The sequence below is a fragment of the Bufo gargarizans genome, chromosome 6, assembly GCF_014858855.1.
Source record: "Bufo gargarizans isolate SCDJY-AF-19 chromosome 6, ASM1485885v1, whole genome shotgun sequence".
In the NCBI taxonomy this organism is placed as follows: domain Eukaryota; kingdom Metazoa; phylum Chordata; class Amphibia; order Anura; family Bufonidae; genus Bufo; species Bufo gargarizans.
The window spans coordinates 352,854,012-352,878,350 of record NC_058085.1 but is presented as its reverse complement, the minus strand read 5'-3'; the positions used below and the strand labels follow the sequence as shown (position 1 = coordinate 352,878,350).

At 43.3% G+C, this 24,339-nt stretch overlaps 1 protein-coding gene across 1 annotated transcript in view; it reads right to left on the bottom strand.

The window, feature by feature from the left end:
* Positions 1-380: 380 nt before the first annotated feature.
* The window catches only part of LOC122942213 (alpha-2-macroglobulin-like protein 1), a 132,790-nt gene continuing 108,831 nt past the window's right edge, over positions 381-24,339 (bottom strand). The window contains 11 exon segments of the mRNA XM_044299713.1: positions 381-549; positions 2,730-2,771; positions 4,497-4,599; positions 6,817-6,885; positions 7,947-8,037; positions 9,503-9,627; positions 12,772-12,987; positions 13,756-13,937; positions 14,028-14,202; positions 16,676-16,750; positions 17,727-17,883. Coding sequence (XP_044155648.1) covers positions 521-549; positions 2,730-2,771; positions 4,497-4,599; positions 6,817-6,885; positions 7,947-8,037; positions 9,503-9,627; positions 12,772-12,987; positions 13,756-13,937; positions 14,028-14,202; positions 16,676-16,750; positions 17,727-17,883 — 1,264 coding nt within the window. The 3' untranslated portion in view covers positions 381-520.

Below are 24,339 nucleotides of genomic sequence, written 5' to 3'. Positions count from 1 at the left end.
CTCTTCGTTTGTCATACGGACAAACGGATCAGTTTCTATTTATTTTTATTTTTATGCCGGATCTGGCACTAATACATTTCAATGTAAATTAATGCCGGATTCGGCATTCCGGCAACTGATCCGGAATCTTGGACGAAGAGAATACTGCAGCATGCTGCGGTATTTCCTCTGTCCGAAACGCCGTTCAGTGACTGAACTGAAGACATCCTGATGCAATCCTGAACAGTATTGCTCTCCATTCAGAATGCATGGGGATAAAACTGATCAGTTCTTTTCCGGTATTGAGCCCCTAGGACCGAACTCAGTGCCGGAAAAGAAAAACACAAGTGTGAAAGTACACTATACTGGGAATACAATAAAACTAATTTATAAAAACGAAATACAAAAGATAGATTTCAGCATCTGGTTTAATAAAGGTGTTACATTCCCTCTATGAGATAAGACACATTTCAATAAAGGAACAATTTGTGATTTATTGTGATACTGTCTGACAATTTCATAGAAATCCCAAAGGAGCTTCTTAACTGTTGTCTTGAGATAAATGTAACCCTGTGAAGAAAAATACTAATTCAGAAAATAGAACACATAAAAAGGATCAGTTAAGTAGAGGCTACACCTGCCTAGTAGTGGATTTCGGTATCGCTGTGTAAACACCAAAACTAATGGTATATATAAGATTTTTAAAATGTGTACAAGCATACGGGAGGTACTCGCTATCCTTAAGGAGAGCAACTGTGCAAGGCAGTGCTCTATGGGAAAATAATATGCAAATAGGTAGAGAAGTGTCTCGCTAGCGCCTTCTGTTGGAATTGGCTCCCTTTGTGTCAATGTTTCACTTTTTACATGACAAGGGTAAATTGCCAGGCCATATATCCATCTGCAGATGTCTGTTTCAGAGTGTCTGCCCCTCATACGTTTCGAGCAGACTGGCTGAGTGAGATGCCTTGGACGCAGCTTAGAAGAGGTCCTCACTCTACTATGTTTGGATACTTTTTTACTCCACTGGTAAGAGAGTGTAATTAAGAAGAGACAGTATGGTTACTGGCTAATTATCTGAACCCTGTTTTACTATATGGTAAAGACTATAAGGGTGGACATACATACAGTACACTTTAAATAGCTGTAGGCCGAACGCTTGTTTGAAGGACAGCTATTCTTCTGAAACTCCATGTGTAGTGCTCCAGACCTGGTGGTACTACAAATTGTATTGTTGTGCATAATCTGTTTCATTGTTTTACTTCTAGTCATAGCTACCAGTATGGACTGGATGGCAAAAGGTTGGCATTTTGGTAGTTCCTGTTCCTCCAATTGTGGTAGAAGTGGGCTGGTTCTGCTTCCTGCCAAGAGGGGGAGCTCCTGAGTAACCTCGGAGAGGAGAGGAGGCACCTTGCTGAGCTTTTGTTACAGATTCTCTATAGTTATCATACATGCTTCTGCCTCAAGAAAAGTCTTGAGAATCTTGATCGCAGAGTGAACAACTCTAACCAGCATCTACAGACACTGCTAAAAGGTGAGGGACTATGGCTAAAACACCCATCATCTCAAACGTTACTAGGCCAGTACAACCTCAGTGCTTAACTGCAGCCATCCAACCTGCCTCCAGATTCCTTTCTGGTGCCAGAGAAAATTGCAGTTCTGCTGAATATATTTGAAGTTCTAGCTCACACTTAGTAAAAAATACTTTTTTATGTTTAACTCTGGCCTCCTTCTTCAGTTTTATAATTCCATTACACTGATCCCCAGGGAGCAACGGCCTGAGGGAGTACACCATGACACCACAATTCAACAGAGCCACATACTACTCCTATCCTCTACACTGGCTCCTCAGCGGGTCGCTGCACATGCACATGCATGCTTACCTCAGCTGGACATGCATGTGTTCTCAATAGGGAGGGGGAGTAATTCGCAGATTAAACCTTGCATTGTATTTGGATTCCAGTCACTATTAAATTGATAAGAAACAGTGGCGTACCTTTAATGAAGGCAGACCAGGCAACTATTATGGGGCCAAGGGGAGAGGGGTCCCAGTGCAATAAACACTACATTTTCCTGCAGCCACTACTAGGGGGCAGCTCAGTGTTTACAGTAACTGTGTAAATTAATCTGCAGTGAGCTCCCCCTAGTGGTGGCTGCAGGCATCCAGCTTTGTGATTGAAAGAAGCAGGAGATTTATCAATGTACAGATGTAATAAAGGTAACACACACACTCAACAAAAATTTCTTAACTCATCGGGTAGCTTGAAACAAAAGCCATTGAAAAGCAATTGCTTAACGCATTTAGTTGCATTTAGTTTACATAACATGTCTCATTAACCCTGCTACATCCGTATTTATGCTATATTTCTGGTGTAAATGCATTTGGAAATATGGTTTTCAGAATGAGCGTTATATTTTTAAAGCACCCATTCCAGGCCAGGTGTGACTTTTTTATTACAATTTACTTTTAATTAAAATTTCTTCCGCTTAATAAAGAAATGTAAATTCATCAGAATTCTGGGGCGTTGTGCTTTGCATCCTGCATTGCCTGGGAGCCATTGACACTTGGAAACTGAGTGGGGCAGGGGGGCCTATACAAAGTTTTTCCATGGGGCCCCATGAGGTCTGTGTACTCCACTGATCTAACTTTACAACACATCCAACCCACAATGGCCTTTCACTGGCAAAGAAGCATACTGTAGATTAGGTATTAAGGAATTGACTATAGACACCCGTTCGGCAGTATTCAATACCTGTACTGCAGGGGGAATTATATTCAGTCACTGCGTGCTCATCTAGAATTGGAAGAAACAGAAATTAAGAATTAATGACAAGAAGGTAAACAAATAGATTACAAGCTAATGAAATGTTCATGCACTAGTATAAAATGTGTTTCTTGCAGTTATCTAAACTAAACATGGAATATATATGTATATCATATCTTTTGCCCTATAAGACGCACTTTCCTCCATCCGCCAAAGTGGGGGAAAAGGTCAGTGTGTCAGCACTCATTAGTACAGGAGTATCAGAAAGTGGTGAATGTAGCGCTGTGTTCTGGCTCTGTATTCACAGTTTCCTGGTCTTCTCCTTTTAGGGTTCCGCATGCTCTGCTGTGATGTGCAGGCAAACATGAGGACATCGGTGCACTCTGTGACCTTGAGCTGTGCAACAGAGTCACAGCACAGTGTGGCAGGAAGAACGCAGGATCTCAGGAGCAGCATCCAGAACTGGAGAGATAAGTTGATTTATTTTTATTAGTCTGATTTGAGGTCTGTTTTTGGGTGTTATTAACATTGGGGGTCCGATCTGAGGATCTTAACATTGGGAGTCTGATCTGAGGTCTAATTTGTGGTTTTATTAACAATGGGGTTCTGATCTGAGGTCTGATTGGAGGTCTGATCTGAGGTCTGATTTTGGGTCTTATCAACATTCGGACTCGGGAGCCTGAATTGAGTACTAACTTGGGTCTTATTCATCTGAGATCTGAATGGGGGTCTAACTAATATTAGGGGTCTGATCTGGGGTCTAATGAAAATTTATTTTCTTACTTTACTCCTCTAAAACCTAGGTGCATCTTATGGGCAGGTGCGTCTTATGGGGAGATGCGTCTTGTAGGGTAAAAATACAGTATATGTTTTTTAAAGGAAGTCATTTCTTGCTATATTATTCTCTCCCTTTCCTATATTATTATGTAATCAGACATGTATATACATTCTTAAATATATAAAATATAAATGTATATAAATATATAAATTGTAATATATCATATAAATGTATATAAATATATACATTCTTTTGTATGTGTTCCTCCTTCTCAAAATCACATGTCAGGCTGTAAGATGGCGGGCCCTCTGCCACCGCTCAGTGTGCAATGAACAGCTAAGCTCTACCCCTGCTAGCCAAAAATTAACCACTGTGTTATCTGTAAGATTTCTACAAGTTTATATCAAAGGAAAACCTTGAAGTCTGACAAAACTTTTCCTATGTTTACAGTTTTAGGTTTAGTTTTTTTAAAGGGGTTGTGAAGCAACTCAAAGGGAGCAGGGCACCCCTGCGGCGAGCTATTGGCTGTGGTGGGGTCAAACAAGACATTTACATCAAGGGAGTTCAATGGACCTGCTGAGGCCATAGAGTGAAGGAGCTAGAAAGCAGGTCCCTTTGCAGGTCTGCTCAGGACGGGGTGTTTGCCCTTAAGATCTAGGTTATTTTGGGGCTCAAGGACACCAATGCTCCATTCACCCCTGTAGGAGTGCCGAGTACAGCATGTGTCTATCTCCAGCAGCCCCATCAAAGTGAATGTAGCGGTGGTCATGCATTTGCACACAGGAGACTCAAGGACCCCCTTTCTCATGATCAGTAGTAATCCCAGTTTTTAAACTGCCAACGACCATATACTTGATTTATTCCATATTCAGTGAATAGGTGATAAGGTTGTTGAAGGAAAAACCTTTAATTAATGTATAATGCAACAGAGGGGAAAAATATTAAAATACATATTTCTAATACAGGCCATTACACACCTGGAACATAATAGTCATAAATCTTCACTTTTGCAGCTTGCAGATTGTCCACATGTAAGTCTTGTGTGATGGAGAATCTTAAAGTAACAGCTTTATTGGTGAGCTGTAGAAAAACACAAAAAAGCTTAAAAGGGGTTCTCCGGGATTTTCATATTGATGTCCCATCCTCAGGATGACTCCCAGCACCCCGGCCAATCAGCTATTTGAGGAAGTCACAGCATTCATTGGAGCTCTGATGTCCGCCGCAACCTTCTCACAGCTTACCAAGAACAGTGCCATCCATTTGATATTGTTTGTGCTTGGTATTGCAGCTTAGCCCCAGTCACTTGCGCTTGCGCTTAGGCCATGTGACCGATGAATGTGATGTCACACGGCCTAGGAATTAGACTAAGCACTCACGTACACCGCAGCCTCATAGAAAGGCTGATTTGAGGGGGTGTTGGGTGTCGGATCCCCGTTGATCTCATATTGATGACCTATCTTGAGGATAGGCCATCAATATGAAGATCCTGAAAACCCCCTTTTTGATAATGGACATAAGTTACAGGTACGACTTCCAGGGTAGGGTATCTATTAACTGACTCAGGACCTGACCCCTATTATGACTGCCTAGTGCAAATTAAATTATGATGCTGGTTTGATAGCTCTGTCCAGTTCGAATAATAATCTGACTGAAGGAGGTGAAAATGATAATGACTAGTGTGGAGTTTTGAAAAATTCGGTCCGTCACCGCTTGCGGCCAGAGTGATAACATGATGACATCAGCAAGCTCGCTGCAAGTCCTTTGGCTTCAATGAAGACGGAAGCGGACGGCCTCTCCGCGATCAAGAGGATGAGGCGAGTATAATTTTTTTCATTTTCAGTCACATACGGTTTTGCAGCGAATCAAACTTTTCCTAAACTTCTGATCAAATTTCGCTTCAGATGCTTCGATTCACTCAATACTAATAATGAGTGTTCCGAATAATAAGGGGAGATGTACAATATGGGGGCAGCACAGCAGGGGTTTAGATTGTGGTCCAATGTCCTACCAACCATGGGTGTAGGTAAGACATATGTCCATTTTTCGTTAAAGGGGTATTCCCATCTTGGACATTGGGGGAATTTCGCTAGGATATGCTCCCAATGTCCTATAGGTGTGGGTCCCACCTCTAACAGATAACAGAGCCATCAAAGTCCCAGAGGGAGCACCGCACATGCGCAGTCACCGTCCATTCATTCCTATGGGAGCACCGAAAATAGCCTAGCTCCGGTTCCGCTATTACCTTCAGCCCCACAGAAGTGAATGGAGCCGTGGCCACGCTTGTGCAGTACACTTCCCATTCATTTCATTGGGGCTTCTGAAAATAGCTGAGCGCGCCACTTGGCTATGCTCTGCGCTCCCATAGGAGTGAATAGAGGGTGACTGTACATGCGCTGTGCTCCCTCGGGACTTTGCCGGTTCTGTTCTAAGTATGGGAGCGGGTCTCAGAGGTGGGACCCGCACCTATAGGACATTGGGGCCATATCCTAGCGATAAGCCCCCAGTGTCCAAGATGGGAATACCCCTTTAACTTCACAGTGGTATTTGGTGGGAATACATTTAGAAAACTATTAATAACGGTGTGTGCCTCGGAGCATGATCTGCAAATATTATATGGAGATTAATACAACTACCTACAGGTATATATTGATGATATGATGGTAAGAATATGAGCGTCCCTGTGATGCTAGGAGAACTCAAGCCTACGGTTTTTAAAAACAATAGTCTAAATAGGTAAATATTTTCACTAAATAAAAACCAAGTACTTCTAATCTTTTTTTTTATATATTTTGACTGTAGATTTTATATAATCTGTTCTGTACATGACTACGGGGCTTCCATTTTGCTTGAGATGCATTAACAGCATTCAGAAATTTGCTTTACAGCAAGCCACGTGGGCCATAGAAAACTAGTGTCTGTGGACCCGCTGTGTGACCTGTACAGGGGTCATTGTGCAGGGAGGGGGAGGTGGTTAGCTGTGACACCACCTTTTGTGAATGGTGGATCCCGTGTTACCCATGTAGGTGTTGCCTTACGTTGTAACCCTGCCTGTAATGATAAGTAGATAACTGTCCAGAAGTGATCTCCGCAGAACAGGAAATGTCAGCGTATTATGAGTGAAAACTGCAACATTTCAGAATTTAGTGATAAAAATGGGAAAGGTCATTTTTTCCTGATTGCACATTTCCAGTAGAAACTATAGAGTAGATCGAGCAGAAAGACATTTCATGAAATATATACCCACTTTGACTGGCTAGAGAAAGAAAAAACTAAAATATAAATATAAAGGTGTATTACCTTCTGCAAGTAAATGATAACTTTATCAGGCGTGACCTCTGTTCTTTCCACAATAGGGTTGACTTTTAACTAAAGGAATAGAGGGAATGAAATGCACGGTTGAGAGATAATTTATATTGTACGTCTTTGAATAGAACTTTTTATACCTAAAAAAAAGATGCAATTAGATCACAATATAAGTAATAATACAACAGAACAAATATTAAATAAATTCCAACAACTTGCTCTAGTTTAACGGGTGCAGAGTTCCTACATATTTATGAAGAAATGACAGGACTCAGTCAGATCACGTACCCAGTAACCAGTCCTGTCCAGTGGATGGAGCTGTATAGGTACAGCGCGGACTTCTAGTGCCAGAGCTACTCTGAAACATCTGATCGGTGGGTGTTCGGGTTCTTGGACCCCACCGATCAGATATTGATAGCCTGCCTGATAGGCCATTAACAACAACAAACCTGGAATACCCTTTAAGTCTAAGCATGACATTAATTTTCCATTGAATTGGTGTGTTGTGGGTCAGGGTGGTGGCAAGATGCTGATGTTGGAGGTAATATAGAGAACCTTTAAAAATCCCTATTTATTTGATTTAGGGAGCATTCACATGGCTGTGTCCATTTTGTGGACTGCAAACTGCGGACATGCAAAACACAGACACCAGCCGCGTGTTCCCCACATTGCGATGTGGAGCCATTTACTTTAACAGGCCCGTGATCCGCATCCGATGCGGGCAAATATAGGACATGTCCTATTCTTTGCGGCACAGTCACATGGACCAGGAAGCCCACAGAAGAACTCGTTGTGTGCGGTGGTGTTTGCCCAGCCGAATCCCGGCATATTTGCCTGGTAGCAGCAGTATCACCGCCGGATCCCATTATAGTCAATAGAGGACCGTAGGACATTGTGGTAACATCCAGCAATGCCTGATCCAGAGAGCTCTCTGTACAAGCGCGGCCTGGCAAGTACAGGTGCGGCCTAGCAAAAAGCGGATGCCGCTGCAGGGGCCACATCATGTACAGGCAGCCTAAAGGTCCAGTCCTTACATTGTGTGCGGGCCGCCTTAGAAATAAATGTCATTTCTATAGCACTCAAAAGTAGGATTGTAGTTATTTGAGGGGTTATCCGTGCCTTACCTTTTTCACACTCTTTTTATTAGGAATGAACCCAGACAAAATCTCTACCTCTATTATTACTGCATTGGTTGCCGTCCTTTCACCTGAATAACTGCAACAAGAGAAGGCAGGGTGAAAACAGGTTATTAATGGTAGTGAGGGCTCATACACATGGCGGAACGGTTTGCACAGGTCTGTATGACCGTACATGGGGCTGCACAGCATCTGTTCGCTGCCATATAGGCAATGATGGACACTGTATAAGGGGTGCATGTGTTTAAAGGGCACCTGTCAGCAGATTTGTGCCTATGAAGGTGACTGACCTGTTGGCAGCTGAAGGCATCTGTGTCGGTCCCATGTTCATATGTGCCCGCATTGCAGAGAAAAATGATGTTTTAATATATGCAAATGAGCTTCTGGGAGCAACGGGGGCGTTGTCGTTACACCTAGAGGCTCTGCTCTGTCGGCAACTGCACTTTGATTGACAGGACTAGGTGTGACAACATTTACACTGCCTGGTCCCGTCAATTAAAGTGCAGAGGGTGCAGCAGTTGCAGAGAGAGCAGAGCCTCCAGGTGTAACGGTAACACCCCCGTTGCTCCTAGAGGCTCATTTGCATATAATAAAACATCACTTTTCTCAGCAATGCGGGCAAATATGGACATGGGACCGACACAGATGCCTTCAGCTGCTGCCAAGCTCACATGTAACAGGTCAGCCAGTGTCATAGGTACAAAACTGCTGACAGACGCCCTTTAAGTTTTCATTGACATGAAATTTCTGTGTGTACAAAAAATAATTGTACTTATGGAGTGTGATGAAGAATGCTTGTGGAGTCTGGCAGAAATGAACTTTTGTATTTCTCTGCATAAAATCTGAGGCCTACAGAGGTATAGTAGATGCCTATGGACAGATGTCTAGTATGGCCATGGGCATGAGCCCTTACTTTTATGACTTTTTTCATGATTATTATTATGCCCAGAACTCCTTCTCCTTCTCTCTGTGGCTGCTCCGCCAACTTTCATTTTGAGGCCAATCCCTGGCTGCTGAGGTGATTTGCACCCCTTGCGTCATGTCAAATTGTTGTCAATTGACGCAAGGGAAGCAGGACCGCCATTGGCAAAACATAAGTTGACATCCTGCAAGCAAAGCAAAAGGGAGCAGCCAAGGCAAGAAGGAGCCAGGAGCCGGGAGCCAGGGGAGCCCCCCCCAAGTGCACAAGCCTTTTGAGCATTACACAGTTGTAATTAAATCAGACAGCTGCCCATCGTCTTGGGCAACGATTTGTGACTTATTGTCCCTTTTCTGCCACACTCGCCACTTTTCTTGAACGTGTGCAGGGCCTAAGCGGTCCAACACATTTATCATTACTTATGTCAGGTTTCTGATGCACACGATGTAAGAAAATAAGGAATTTTTTAAATTCCCCAATACAGTCTTTTTTGTTAACATATGTTCATTGCATCCATAGATGACAGTAGTTTTTACTTTTCTAGATATTTAGCTTGATGCTTTAGGTTTAAAGGGCTTAGTTCACCATGACAGTTCCTCTTCTGTTTTACCGAGCTCTTCCTTACCTGGCCTCCAGGAGTATATCCATTCTAGTATTTGCTTCCTGAGTGCAGAGTGATGGTTGAGTACTGGTCGTGAGGGTGAAGAAAGCATCAGATTTGGGGAGAGGGGTGTGATACTTTAGATGTGCCTGCATACAGATGGGTAAATCAGAATTTGGTATTAAAGCATGACAGAAATATAGAAATTTGCAACAAATATATCAGTGTCTTTAAAGGGGTTTTCCAGTTTCAGGAGGAAACTTGTGGATCAGCCTGCAATAAAGAACTGATCAGCACTTACCTGGCAGATCAAGCACTGTCACTTTGGTTAGGAAGGGGGGTTAAATGGCTCATATGTGCCCCCATGTCTGAGAAAAAAATGATGTGTTAATATATGCAAATGAGCCTCTAGGAGCAACAGGGGCGTTGCCATTGCACTTAGATGCTCTGCTCTCTCTGCAACTGCTGTGTCCTCTGCACTTTGACAGGGCCAGGTGTGATGACTAGAGATGAGCGAATTGAAGTTGCCGAAATGGAATTCGATCAGAATTTCAGGAAAAATTCTATTTGTCCCGAACTCGAATTTCCTTGCGCTTCGTGGAAACGAATCTCATTTTTTCTAAAATGGCTGCTGCACGTGTTACAAAGTGAAAGTAAGAAGCCCGGGAACGAGGGATCACCCACAATGCCATGCATACAGCCAGCCAGCCCTGTGATGTCACAGCCCTATAAATAGCCTCAGCCATATTGGTCTCTGCCATTTTCCAGTGTGCTTAGTGCAGGGAGAGACGTGACAGGAGATAGGGACAGTGTTTAGGAAAGAGTTTATTTAAAAAAAAACACGATTGAGCAGTTTCAGGGAAAGACTATTCATAGTGTAAGGATAGGATAGGGAGGCAGCATCCACACTATAGGGAGAGAGGAGGGACCAATAGGGGAGTGTAAAGCCTGGGAACAGGAGCTATTCTATTGCTGCACTAATTGGGGTTACTAAAAGTGATCAATTACTAGAAATTTTAGGTTGTTTTAAACAGTAATCGCAGTAATCCTAGCATCTGTTATTGGGTTGAACGTGTGTTCTGATACAACCAGTTTTGGGGTGTATTTATTTAAAATATAAAAAGTACATCCATTTATCCTTGCTTTAGGGGTGAATTTGCTGCCTGATAAAAACAGTTTTGGGGTGTGTTTATTTCATATATAAAAGTATGTCCATTCATCCTTGCTTGTGGGATGAAAGTACAGTCTGATACAACCAGTTTGGGGTTTATTTAGAAGATATATAACTACGTCCATTCATCTTAGATTCTGGGGTGAAATTCAATTCTGATATAAACAGTTTTGGGGTGCACTTAGTTTATATATAAGTACTTGCGGTCTGGCATGCTGCATGGGTGAAGAAAGCACGCTCCTCGGGCTTAAGAAAAAAAAAAAAAGATACTAGCGGTGATCACACCATAAAGGCCAGGAACAAATGAACCGAAAAGGGTTAGCGGCCAAGGCCATCGTTCGCCGAAGCAGAACACTTCTCTACACACTTTTAGGGTGGTGAAATTATTTTACACTTAATTCGATGCCTCAGTCAGTAGTTGCGGAGTTGGTGCAAAAATGCAGCCTGATAGTATTGCTCTTTTCCCCTTGCACTTGAAGCTACAGTACAGTATGTCTGAGAGAAAGGTGAGGAGGAGAGATCCGCTTCTTCCTCCGGTAGGAGGGCAAGTAGAGGCGATGAGAGTCGTGTGGGAGCTGATGCGAGCGGTCAGGCACCTGGCCCTGAGACTGGTGAGGGTGACATCAGTGACGTGCAGACAATGGCGGACGATGATGTGGCTGATCACACGTGGAAACCAGGTGAAGAGGGGGTTTCATCATCATCATCATCAGGAGAAGAGGGTGGCAGCTTGCGCGTGGGGCAGTGGCTGAGCCAGCAAGGTGGCAGCAGTGTGTGATCTGTAGCCAAATGTGCCCGGGGTAGACCGTCTGCTATGCAGGCGCCTACCTGTCCGGAAAGAAGTAGCGGCGCACGGGGTCACGGAGGCAGCGGTAGCAGGCAGTCAGCAAGGAGTGGTGGGAGTAAAATGCCATCCATACTCAGCGGTATGGGAATTTTTTATCAAGCCACCAGAGGACGATCAGCATGGCCCACTCTGTGACTGGGCCACTGTGCTGGCGACTCATGCTGTTGCCATCTCACCACTCTGTCGGGGGACTCTACTTGTATAAGCGTTTAAACGAACAGGTTCTGTTGACATCTATGTGGAATCAGCTGACGACGGTGTAAAAGGAGTGCGCTTCTTCTTGACGCTAACATAACTGCCCAAATCAGTGAAGTGTGCAGTGATTCTAGGAGCCATGCCTGTCATCTGTGTGTCATAATAAATCACAGTATTATTTCACTACCACAGCAGACTCCCTATGTGTGTTACTGCAAGGCACAGTGTTCTACACCACTATACAGGCTCTCTGCAGCCAGGAAATAGATGTTTTTTTTAAAGCAATTCATCATAAATAAATAGGGATCAAATCAATTTTTTGGGGAAATTTGGCGAACTGTTCGAATCGAATATTTGAGAAATTCGCTCATCTCTAGGGATGACGTTTACAATGCAAGGCCGTCAATCAAAGTGCAGAGGGCTCGGCAGTGTCAGAGAAAGCAGAGCCTCTAGGTGTAACGGTAACGCCCCCGTTGCTCCTAGAGGCTCATTTGCATATATTAACACATAATTTTTGTTAATGCAGACACATATGAACATAGAACCAACACAGATGCCGTCAGCTGGCAAGCGCACACATAACAGGTCAGCCAGTTGCATAGGTAAAAATCTGCTGACAGAGGATATGGACACCTTCAGGGCACTGTTTTCTATGATTGCATTTTACTCATTTTGAACCCCAAATTTTTTTTTCAACTTCATTATTAACAATTTTTTGCTGTATTTAAGTTACAGTGGTTACAAATTGTTTTGTTTGCAGAGTATCACTTCTCAGTCCCAAAAACTGATGGCTCATGTGAAGCATTATCTCTGATCTCCTGACCTCATAAACACTCATTATAGCTAAACTCTTCCTGGGCTGGAAGTGACGTCCCCATTCACAGACCAAACACCTGATAAAGGACACAATATCGACCATTGTAGGATTTTCCAAAGGGGGGCATCATATGACTGGGTTCCAGAGAGGCCGATCCAGTAAACTTTGAGACAGTATATAGTAAACTTACTTTCTTTTGCAGGCAAGATATTAATCAAGGTAGATCTTGGAAAACCCCTTTAAGGCCAGTGCCTTTTGCTTACCTGTATATATGCACAGCCTGTCCCTGTAGCTGTCAGCGTATACTCTCCAGGTATATCTGGTAATATCTCTCTTTGGGTGAGGAGGCTGTTCGATTTATCCACATGGAACTGCCTATGGAACCCAGACAGTGACTTGACCGACACCATTACATCAGGATTTTCTATGTAAGTTGCTTTTGCATATTTAGTCAATGCTTGAAGAGCAACCGCTGTATCCTGGAATACAGAGAACATCTATAGTAACCACTAGACCTACTACATACTATATAATACAAATTTATATTATAAAGGTTAAAGGTCTATGGGCACCTTCAAGTTTTATGATTGCATTTTACTAGTTTCGGGCTAAAAATAATTTTTTTAGTTGACCTTTATTAAAATTTTTATCAGTTTTTATAGTACATGCAGTTAAAAATCAGTCTATTTGTAAACTGACCCTCCTAAGTTCCATCACCTGACGGCTCATATGAAGCCTTATCTCTGATCTCCTGATCTCTGGTTTCCGATTTCTTAGATGGAAAAAAAGTTCTGTTGACAGGACCTTTTTCCCGTCCGAGATAATGGAAACCAGACCAAACATTTATCTTTTGCTATAGAATGACTGATTAAAATGGAAGTGTTCCATTTTGAATTCCGTCATTAAAGTGCATTATTTTCAGTTTTAATCCCTTTTGAACGAATGGGTAAAAGGGAAAATAGAACACTACTGGTGTGAAACCAAACTTAAATGTGTGTTTCTGAGGTCAGGAGATCAGAGATAAGGTTTCACATGAGCCATTGGCTGACGACACTCAGGGAGGAATGTCTGCAAATAGACTGACTTTAAACCGCATGTATCATAAAAAAAGCTGAAACTTAAAAAAAAAAAGACCAATTGAAAAATGATTTTTAGCCTACAATGAGTAAAATGCAATCTTAAAAAAAAATTGCCTCGACGGTTTCCATAGCCTTTAAATATTGCAATTAATGTCTTCTTGGTTCAACCTGAGTGGCATAGAAACCGCCTTGTGACCTCTGCCGCTTGATAATCCAGTTGACTACAGGAGAAGCCTCCTCAACATCTTTTTGCGAAGCTGCTTCATCTGAGAGTTTTGCAAGGAGAACATAGGAGGAAATCTCAACGTCTCCATTATCTCTTTCATCTGCTGCCCAGTGCTTGCTCCCATCTATGAAAAGGAAGAAAAAACAAACCATAGGACACCAGCCATCTAATACATTCTATAATTACAGTATATGGTGAGGCTGGCATACAATACCATTACGGTACCTTTCCTTATAGCAGCCTTGTCCCAGGATCTCCAGCATACGTTTTCTCAGATCACCGTCTCTCGACAAAGTGAATACGTAGGCGAGGAGAGCCTGAGTGTAGGTAGTTCTCACATCCTCGACTGCGTTCTTCAGACATCTCAGTGCATTCTCAACAACCGAAACCTAAAAACATTCCATATCTTTAAACAGGACCTGTCACATCTCCTAAAATGTCTTAGTAGATAATTAAATTCCCCATGTAGTAACAATTCTGGAGCATCTATTCTTATGACTTCTATGTTGCATCATTCCTTTATTATCTCCACTAAATTTTTAGGAATTATTATAAAACGTATTATGTATTCCAGGTCATTGTACAGATTAGAATGAGCAAGATGAGTTACATTTGTATTTGAATGTAATTCAAAATTTAGTGTAGCGCCACCTGCTGTTTGTTTTCCTTATTTCTCTGTGAATATCTACAGTCGTGGCCAAAAGTTTTGAGAATGACACAAATATTAGTTTTCACAAAGTTTGCTGCTAAGTAGCAGTTTCAGTTGTTTCTGTGATGTAGTGAAATATAATTACACACACTTCCTACGTTTCAAAGGCTTTTATCGACAATTACATGACATTTATGCAAAGAGTCAGTATTTGCAGTGTTGGCCCTTCTTTTTCAGGACCTCTGCAATTCGACTGGGCATGCTCTCAATCAACTTCTGGGCCAATTCCTGACTGATAGCAACCCATTCTTTCATAATCACTTCTTGGAGTTTGTCAGAATTAGTGGGTTTTTGTTTGTCCACCCACCTCTTGAAGATTGACCACAAGTTCTCAATGGGATTAAGATCTGGGGAGTTTCCAGGCCAGGGACCCAAAATGTCAATGTTTTGGTCCCCGAGTCACTTAGTTATCACTTTTGCCTTATGGCATGGTGCTCCATCGTGCTGGAAAATGCATTGTTCTTCACCAAACTGTTGTTGGATTGTTGGAAGAAGTTACTGTTGGAGGGTGTTTTGGTACCATTCTTTATTCATGGCTGTGTTTTTGAGCAAAATTGTGAGTGAGCCCACTCCCTTGTATGAGAAGAAACCCCACACATGAATGGTCTCAGGATGCTTTACTGTTGGCATGACACAGGACTGATGGTAGCGCTCACCTTTTCTTCTCCGGACAAGCCTTTTTCCTGATGCCACAAACAATCGGAAAGAGGCTTCATCGGAGAATATGACTTTGCCCCAGTCCTCAGCAGTCTATTCACCATATTTTCTGCAGAAGATCAATCTGTCCCTGATGTTTTTTTAGGAGAGAAGTGGCTTCTTTGCTGCCCTTCTTGACACCAGGCCATCTTCCAAAAGTCTTCACTGTGCGTGCAGATGCGCTCACACCTGCCTGCTGCCATTCCTGAGCAAGCTCTGCACTGGTGGCACTCCGATCCCGCAGCTGAATCCTCTTTAGGAGACGATCCTGGCGCTTGCTGGACTCTCTTGGTCGCCCTGAAGCCTTCTTAACAAGAATTGAACCTCTTTCCTTGAAGTTCTTGATGATCCTATAAATTGTTGATTGAGGTGCAATGTTAGTAGCCACAATATCCTTGCCTGTGAAGCCATTTTTATGCAATGCAATGATGGCTGCACGCGTTTCTTTGCAGGTCACCATGGTTAACAATGGAAGAACAATGATTTCAAGCTTCACTTTCCTTTTAACAGGTCAAGTCTGCCATTTTAACCCAATCAGCCTGACATAATGATCTCCAGCCTTGTGCTCATCAACATTCTCACCTGAGTTAACAAGACGATTACTGAAATGATCTCAGCAGGTCCTTTAATGACAGCAATGAAATGCAGTGGAAAGTTTTTTTTGGGGGATTAAGTTAATTTTCATGGCAAAGAAGGACTATGCAATTCATCTGATCACTCTTCATAACATTCTGGAGTATATGCAAATTGCTATTATAAAAACTTAAGCAGCAACTTTTCCAATTTCCAATATGTATGTAATTCTCAAAACTTTTGGCCACGACTGTACTGTTGGAAGCTGTGACAGTTATAGGGAGAGAGCTGCAACAGAAAGGACACACCCTAAGGCTGGGTTCACACCTGAGCGTTTTACAGCGCGTTCCTACGCGCTGTAAAACGCTCAACAAGGAGAAACCAATGATTCCCTATGGGAATGGTTCACACTTGGGCGTTTTACAGCGCGTACGATCGCGCTGTAAAACGCCCGACGCTCCAAAAAGTACATGAGCGACTTTTGGGGCGTTTGTGGCCATAGGACACTGTAGTGAATCACACAAACGCGCGTCAAACGCGCGTTTACTATTACAAAAACGCGCATAAAAATGCGCGTCAAAAACGCGCGTAAAACGCGCGTTTGCGCAACGCTCAAGTGTGAACCCAGCCTAAGCTGCGATATGGAGACATGAAGGCCATGTTCCCTTAGCTGCCAGCTTGAAATAAAACTAGCAGAGCAATTGGAGAAATTAATGGGGAGATCTCTGGATCCATGTGAGGTACAGGGCTGGTTTGCTAGAAAGAGACTATCATGTACTATATGATGTCTGATTTTCATTTTTTACATAAATCATGGGGTAACCTCCTATGGTTCAGGACGCAATAAAAAATGGTATAAAATGAAATAAGGATACAGTACTTACATTGTACACCTGGCCATGTTCCAGCAGAGCTATTGTTATGTATGCTGTAAGCGTCACATTGTTATCGGCCTCTCTCTGCAAAGAAAAAAGCACCATGGGGATTATATACCAAAGCTCTACAAACTGAAGTAGAAAAGTCTTGTCGCAAGTGCTGTTTTCCAGCAAAATTTGCAACGTTTTTGCTTTTTCTGACACTCTTGCCACATTTGCAAAAAGTGGGCGGGTGGAGGCTGACTGTAGGGAGGAGCTCCACAGCCCGATTTATTAAAAGGGCATCCGTCAGCAGATTTGTACCTATGAAACTGGCTGACCTGTTCATATGTGCCTGCATTGCTGAGAAAAATGATGTAACAGCAACAGGGGTGTTGCTGTTACACCTAGAGGCTCTGCTCTCTCTGCAACTTCCGTACCCTCTGCACTTTGACAAGGCCATACAGTGAAAACATCATTATGCCTGACCCTGTCAATTAAAGTGGAGAGAGTGCGGCAGTTGCAGAGAGAGCAGAGCCTCCAGGTGTAAAGGCAACTCCCCTGTTGCTCCTAGAGGCTCATTTGCACCTCTTAAACTGGTCAGCTCTTCCTCCGATGTGGTTTTTACTAGGACATGTGAAACTCCGATCCTTAATAAATGACCCCCCCATGTGTCAAAAAGGTATCATCAAAGATGTTCAACTTATTAACACAGTTTTCTGATTTCAGCAACGAATTAACTTCTATGTCCAAGATGAGCTAATAAAGTCCTCCAATAATGTGCCCTCCCTATCAATTAGAGCCAACAGCCGTTTCACCCATGGGTTGTGTCTGGAATTGCAGTTTCACTCAAATTATAGTTCTACGTAATTGAATGGGGTAAGCTGCAGTACCACACATACCCTATAGACAGGTGTGGTGCCTTTTGGAAGACAAAGTGTGAATAGATCCCAGGAGAATTTATTTGCATCCCTTCAGTCAGAATATATTTATTGTATGATATCCCAAAAATATCACAACACAAAATCAGTGATTATAATACCTGCATATCAAGCATTTTTTATAAAACAGTTGTAGGTACCATTAAGTAGTTGTTAAAGATTTCTCCAACTTCTTGAAAGCATCCACTGGGTAACTGCAAACTACTGAGCCATCTCACAGCATCGTCAATATGCTTCTCCTGGATGTAGATAAGGTCTTTAGCGTGACTGAAGGACCTCACTGTGAAGGCGGTGAGCCTGAAATAGGAGACAGTCTTAGGGCGGGTTCACATCACCATTATGGATTCCTTTTTTGTTTTCCGTTATAACATGGTTATAATGGAAATTAACGGAATCCGTACGACGGAAGTCAAACGGAAGCCTTTAAGAGACATTCCATTTTGATCTGTCATAATAGAAGTCTATGGGAATCATAACGGATCCGTCTGTTCCCGTTATGCAAGACGGAAAACAAAGTCCTGTCAACAGGACTTTTTTTTTCCATTTTCCATAACGGAACCCTGACGGATCCGTTATGATTCCCATAGACTTCCATTATGACGGAAAGCAAAAGGCCTTTTAAAGGCTTCCGTTTTGCATTTCATCATAATATAAGTCTATGAGCAGCATAGCGGATCCGTTCTGGTTTCTGTTATGCAGGCTGCCCATAGACTTGTATTATGAAGGATCAAAACGGAATTCCTCTTAAAGGCTTCCGTTTTGACTTCTGTCTTATGGATTCCCCTATTTTGAAAACAAAAACGGAATCTATAACGCTGATGTGAACCTGTCCTTATACAGCTACCAAGTCATAAATAAAATGGTTTGCTGTGGATTAGAGTAGAGAATCAGTACCACTGCTGGTCAAGGGATGTCTCTGGTATTGGAGCTCAGCCCCATTCATGAGAACAAATTTGAATCTATTTAACCACTTCAGCCCCGCTAGCTGAAACCCCCTTCATGACCAGAGCACTTTTTACACTTCGGCACTACACTCCTTTCACCGTTTATCGCTCGGTCATGCAACTTGCCACCCAAATGAATTTTACCTCCTTTTCTTCTCACTAATGGAGCTTTCATTTGGTGGTATTTTATTGCTGCTGACATTTTTACATTTTTTTTTATTAATCAAAATGTAACGATTTTTTTGCAAAAAAATGACATTTTTCACTTTCAGCTGTAAAATTTTGCAAAAAAACCGACATCCATATATAAATTTTTCGCCAAATTTATTGTTCTACATGTCTTTGATAAAAAAAAAATGTTTGGGCAAAAAAAAAAAATGGTTTGGGTAAAAGTTATAGCATTTACAAACTATGGTACAAAAATGTGAATTTCCGCTTTTTGAAGCAGCTCTGACTTTCTGAGCACCTGTCATGATTCCTGAGGTTCTACAATGCCCAGACAGTAGAAAACCCCCACAAATGACCCCATTTCGGAAAGTAGACACCCTAAGGTATTCGCTGATGGGCATAGTGAGTTCATAGAACTTTTTATTTTTTGTCACAAGTTAGCGGAAAATGATGATGATTTTTTTTATTTGTTTTTCTTACAAAGTCTCATATTCCACTAACTTGCGACATAAAATAAAAAATTCTAGGAACTCACCATGCCCCTCACAGAATACCTTGGGGTGTTTTCTTTCCAAAATGGGGTCACTTGTGGGGTAGTTATACTGCCCTGGCAATTTAGGGGCCCAAATGTGTGAGAAGAACTTTGCAATCAAAATGTGTAAAAAATGACCGGTGAAATCCGAAAGGTGCACTTTGGAATATGTGCCCCTTTGCCCACCTTGGCAGCAAAAAAGTGTCACACATCTGGTATTGCCGTACTCAGGAGAAGTTGGGGAATGTGTTTTGGGGTGTCATTTTACATATACCCATGCTGGGTGAGAAAAATATCTTGGTCAAATGCCAACTTTGTATAAAAAAATGGGAAAAGTTGTCTTTTGCCAAGATATTTCTCTCACCCAGCATGGGTATATGTAAAATGACACCCCAAAACACATTCCCCAACTTCTCCTGAGTACGGCGATACCAGATGTGTCACACTTTTTTGCTGCCAAGGTGGGCAAAGGGGCACATATTCCAAAGTGCACCTTTCAGATTTCACAGGCCATTTTTTACACATTTTGATTGCAAGGTACTTCTAACACATTTGGGCCCCTAAATTGCCAGGGCAGTATAACTACGCCACAAGTGACCCCATTTTGGAAAGAAGACACCCCAAGGTATTCCGTGAGGGGCATGGCGAGTTCCTAGAATTTCTTTTTTTTTTGTCACAAGTTAGCGGAAAATGATGAATTTTTTTTTTCTCTTTTTTCCTTACAAAGTCTCATATTCCACTAACTTGCGACAAAAAATAAAAAATTCTAGGAACTCGCCATGCCCCTCACGGAATACCTTGGGGTGTCTTCTTTCCAAAATGGGGTCACTTGTGGCGTAGTTATACTGCCCTGGCAATTTAGGGGCCCATATGTGTGAGAAGTACTTTGCAATCAAAATCTGTAAAAAATGACCGGTGAAATCCGAAAGGTGCACTTTGGAATATGTGCCCCTTTGCCCACCTTGGCATCAAAAAAGTGTCACACATCTGGTATCGCCGTACTCAGGAGAAGTTGGGGAATGTGTTTTGGGGTGTCATTTTACATATACCCATGCTGGGTGAGAGAAATATCTTGGCAAAAGACAACTTTTCCCATTTTTTTATACAAAGTTGGCATTTGACCAAGATATTTTTCTCACCCAGCATGGGTATATGTAAAATGACACCCCAAAACACATTCCCCAACTTCTCCTGAGTACGGCGATACCAGATGTGTCACACTTTTTTGCAGCCTAGATGCGCAAAGGTGCCCAAATTCCTTTTAGGAGGGCATTTTTAGACATTTGGGGCCCCTAAAAAGCCAGGGCAGTATAAATACCCCACATGTGACTCCACTTTGGAAAGAAGACACCCCAAGGTATCCAATGAGGGGCCTGGCAAGTTCATAGAAAAAAAATTTTTTCGCATAAGTTAGCGGAAATAGATTTTTTTTTTTGTTTTTTCTCACAAAGTCTCACTTTCCGCTAATTTAGGACAAAAATTTAAATCTTTCATGGACTCAATATGCCCCTCAGCAAATACCTTGGGGTGTCTTCTTTCCAAAATGGGGTCAGTTGTGGGGTGTTTGTACTGCCCTGGCATTTGAGGGTCTCCGCAATCATTACATGTATGGCCAGCATTAGGAGTTTCTGCTATTCTCCTTATATTGAGCATACAGGTAATGAGATTTTTTTTTCCGTTCAGCCTCTGGGCTGAAAGAAAAAAATGAACGGCACAGATTTCTTCATTCGCATCGATCAATGTGGATGAAAAAATCTCTGCCCAAAAAAAAAAATGGAGGGGAAAGGCGTCTGCCAGGACATAGGAGCTCCGCCCTACATCCATACCCACTTAGCTCGTATGCCCTGGCAAACCAGATTTCTCCATTCACATCAATCGATGTGGATGAATAAATCATTGCCGGGATTTATTATTATTATTTTTTTTATATATATATACAAAGTGTTTGCCAAAGCATAGGAACGCCGCCTCCTCCTCAGCTCGTATGCCTCGGCAAACATATCTGTTACTGCAGAGGAGAAAATCCCGTCTTGCAGCGCCGCATACACCGACTTGCGTGTAATCTGACAGCAGCGCAATGCTTCTGTCAGAAAGCACATCGGTGCTGCAGCTGGTCGATCGGTTGGTCCACCTGGAAGGTAAAAAGACAAAAAGAAAAAACCAGACCGCAACGCAATAATTTTATTAACTTTGCAACAGAACATGTAACTTTAACTTTTTGAACTGAACATTAACCTTTTTGCTTACTGGTGTTTTTTTTTTGTTTTTTTTGTTTTTTTTACCTTTATAGAACAAACCTCTCCTTCCCCATGGGTCAATGTGCAAAGCGCAAATCGCCCAAAGATGTGGCGAAGTGCGTTATGCACTTTGTCCCATGTGAAAGGAGACGTTTGCAGCAGCAGTGAGTGAATGGGCCCTAATAGCCCTGTGTGCCTATCCTGGTGAGATGATCCCTATGCTAATAGTGTACCTGTGAGTGGTACTTCCGGAAACACTCTCCAAAGCATAGGGCAGGGTGGTCAGGACAGTCAGGACAGAAATAGCGGGTGTCACGCCTTATTCCACTCCTGCTACAGACACAACATCTTTTTCGGGGTGACGGTTGGGTTGAGGTACCAGGAACGACATTGGGGAAATGTCGCTCGTGTAGACGGCTAACTACACTGGTGGATGGGGCCACGGAACCTCCTGGGTACAGGAGGTTCTCGATGATCTCTTCCTGAAATTTGAGGAAGGATCTAGTTCTCCCAGCCTTACTGTAGAGAACAAAACTATTGTACAGAGCCAATTGAATTAAATATACAGACACCTTCTTATACCAGCGTCTGGTTCTGCGGGAAACTAAATACGGAGACAACATCTGGTCATTGAAGTCCACCCCTCCCATGTGGAGGTTATAGTCATGGACTGAGAGGGGCTTTTCAATGACACGGGTTGCTCGCTCAATTTGTATTGTCGTGTCTGCGTGAATGGAGGAGAGCATGTAAACGTCACGCTTGTCTCTCCATTTCACCGCGAGCAGTTCTTCATTACACAGTGCGGCCCTCTGCCCCCTTGCAAGACGGGTGGTAACGAGCCGTTGGTGGAAGCCCGCGCGACTAGTTTGCGCGGTACCACAGGCGCCAATCCGTTCTAGAAACAAATGCCTAAAGAGGGCCACACTTGTGTAAAAATTGTCCACATAAAGATGGTACCCCTTGCCGAATAAGGGTGACACCAAGTCCCAAACTGTCTTCCCACTGCTCCCCAGGTAGTCAGGGCAACCGACCGGCTCCAGGGTCTGATCTTTTCCCTCATAGATCCGAAATTTGTGGGTATAGCCTGTGGCCCTTTCACAGAGCTTATACAATTTGACCCCATACCGGGCGCGCTTGCTTGGGATGTATTGTTTGAAGCCAAGGCGCCCGGTAAAATGTATCAGGGACTCGTCTACGCAGATGTTTTGCTCTGGGGTATAAATATCTGCAAATTTCTGGTTGAAATGGTCTATGAGGGGCCGAATTTTGTGGAGCCGGTCAAAAGCTGGGTGGCCCCTGGGACGGGAGGCGGTGTTGTCACTAAAGTGCAGGAAACGCAGGATGGCCTCAAAACGTGCCCTGGACATAGCAGCAGAGAACATGGGCATGTGATGAATCGGGTTCGTGGACCAATATGACCGCAATTCATGCTTTTTTGTCAGGCCCATGTTGAGGAGGAGGCCCAGAAAAGTTTTAATTTCGGAAACTTGGACTGGTTTCCACCGGAAAGGCTGGGCATAAATTGTGTGGCATATCTGTTTGTTTCGGCCACAACTATGTCTAAAAGCTCCGCAGTCAAGAACAGCTCAAAAAATCCCAGGGCCGAACCGATCTGAGCTGTCTCAACCCGAACTCCAGACTGGGCAGTGAAAGGGAAAACTACAGGTGCGGCTGAAGTTGGGGACTGCCAATCAGGGTTTGCCAGCACCTCTGGGATTCTAGGGGCTCTACGGGCACGTCTTTGCGGTGGCTGCGACGGGGTCACTACTGCACGTGCCACCGTACCAGCTTCAACTGCCCTTCTGGTGCTCGCTACTTCACCAGGTTGTACGGCAGTGCTGGTACTAGGTCCAGGGAGGGCTGGGCTGCTGGTGTATGCCTCACCACGTAATCCGACAGCACCAGCCCCACTCTGCTGCTCTTGAAGCGGATCCTGCGCAACCTGTGGTCTAGCGACACGGGGCCGGGTACGCCTGGTGGTATCAGGGACCTCAGCCTCCTCGTCCGAACTTTGGGTCAGAGAGCCACTGCTTTCTACAGGTTCGTATTCTGACCCGCTGGATTCATCAGATGAGGGTTCCCACTCCTCATCCGACTGGGTCAGAAGCCTGTAGGCCTCTTCAGAAGAATACCCCCTGTTAGACATGTGGGCAACTAAATTTAGGGGTATTCCCTGAGACTACCCAAGAAAAAAAAGCAAGCCTGTCTTACAAAGGGGAGACTAGCGAAGTACCGGAGGCCGCTGCGGTTGATAAAAAATATCAAAACTGATTTTTTTATCGCCACAGTGCGTGTAAAGTGATTGTGCAGTGATCCCCCAAAAAATTTTTTTGTCACTGCGGTGGGGCGGGTGTGGGCGAACGCACGTGTGGGCGACCGATCAGGCCTGATCGGGCAAACACTGCGTTTTGGGTGGAGGGCGAACTAAAGTGACACTAGTACTATTATAGATCTGACCGTGATCAGTTTTGATCACTTCCAGATACTATAAAAGTACAAATGCTGATTAGCGATACGCTAATCAGCGAATAACGGACTGCGGTGCGGTGGGCTGGGCGCTAACTGATCGCTAACTACCTAACCAAGGGGCCTAAACTATACCTAAAACCTAACGGTCAATACCAGTGAAAAAAATAAGTGAAAGTTTACACTGATCACTTTTTTCCTTTCACTAGTGATTGACAAAGGGGTGATCAAAGGGTTAATTGGGGTTCAGGGGGGTGATCTGGGGCTAAAGTGTGCTGTTTGGTGTACTCACTGTGAAGCCTGCTCCTCTGCTGGATCCAACCGACGAAAAGAACCAGCAGAGGAGCAGGCAGCCATATAACAGATCATATTTACAAATATGATCTGATATATGGCTCTGTGATTG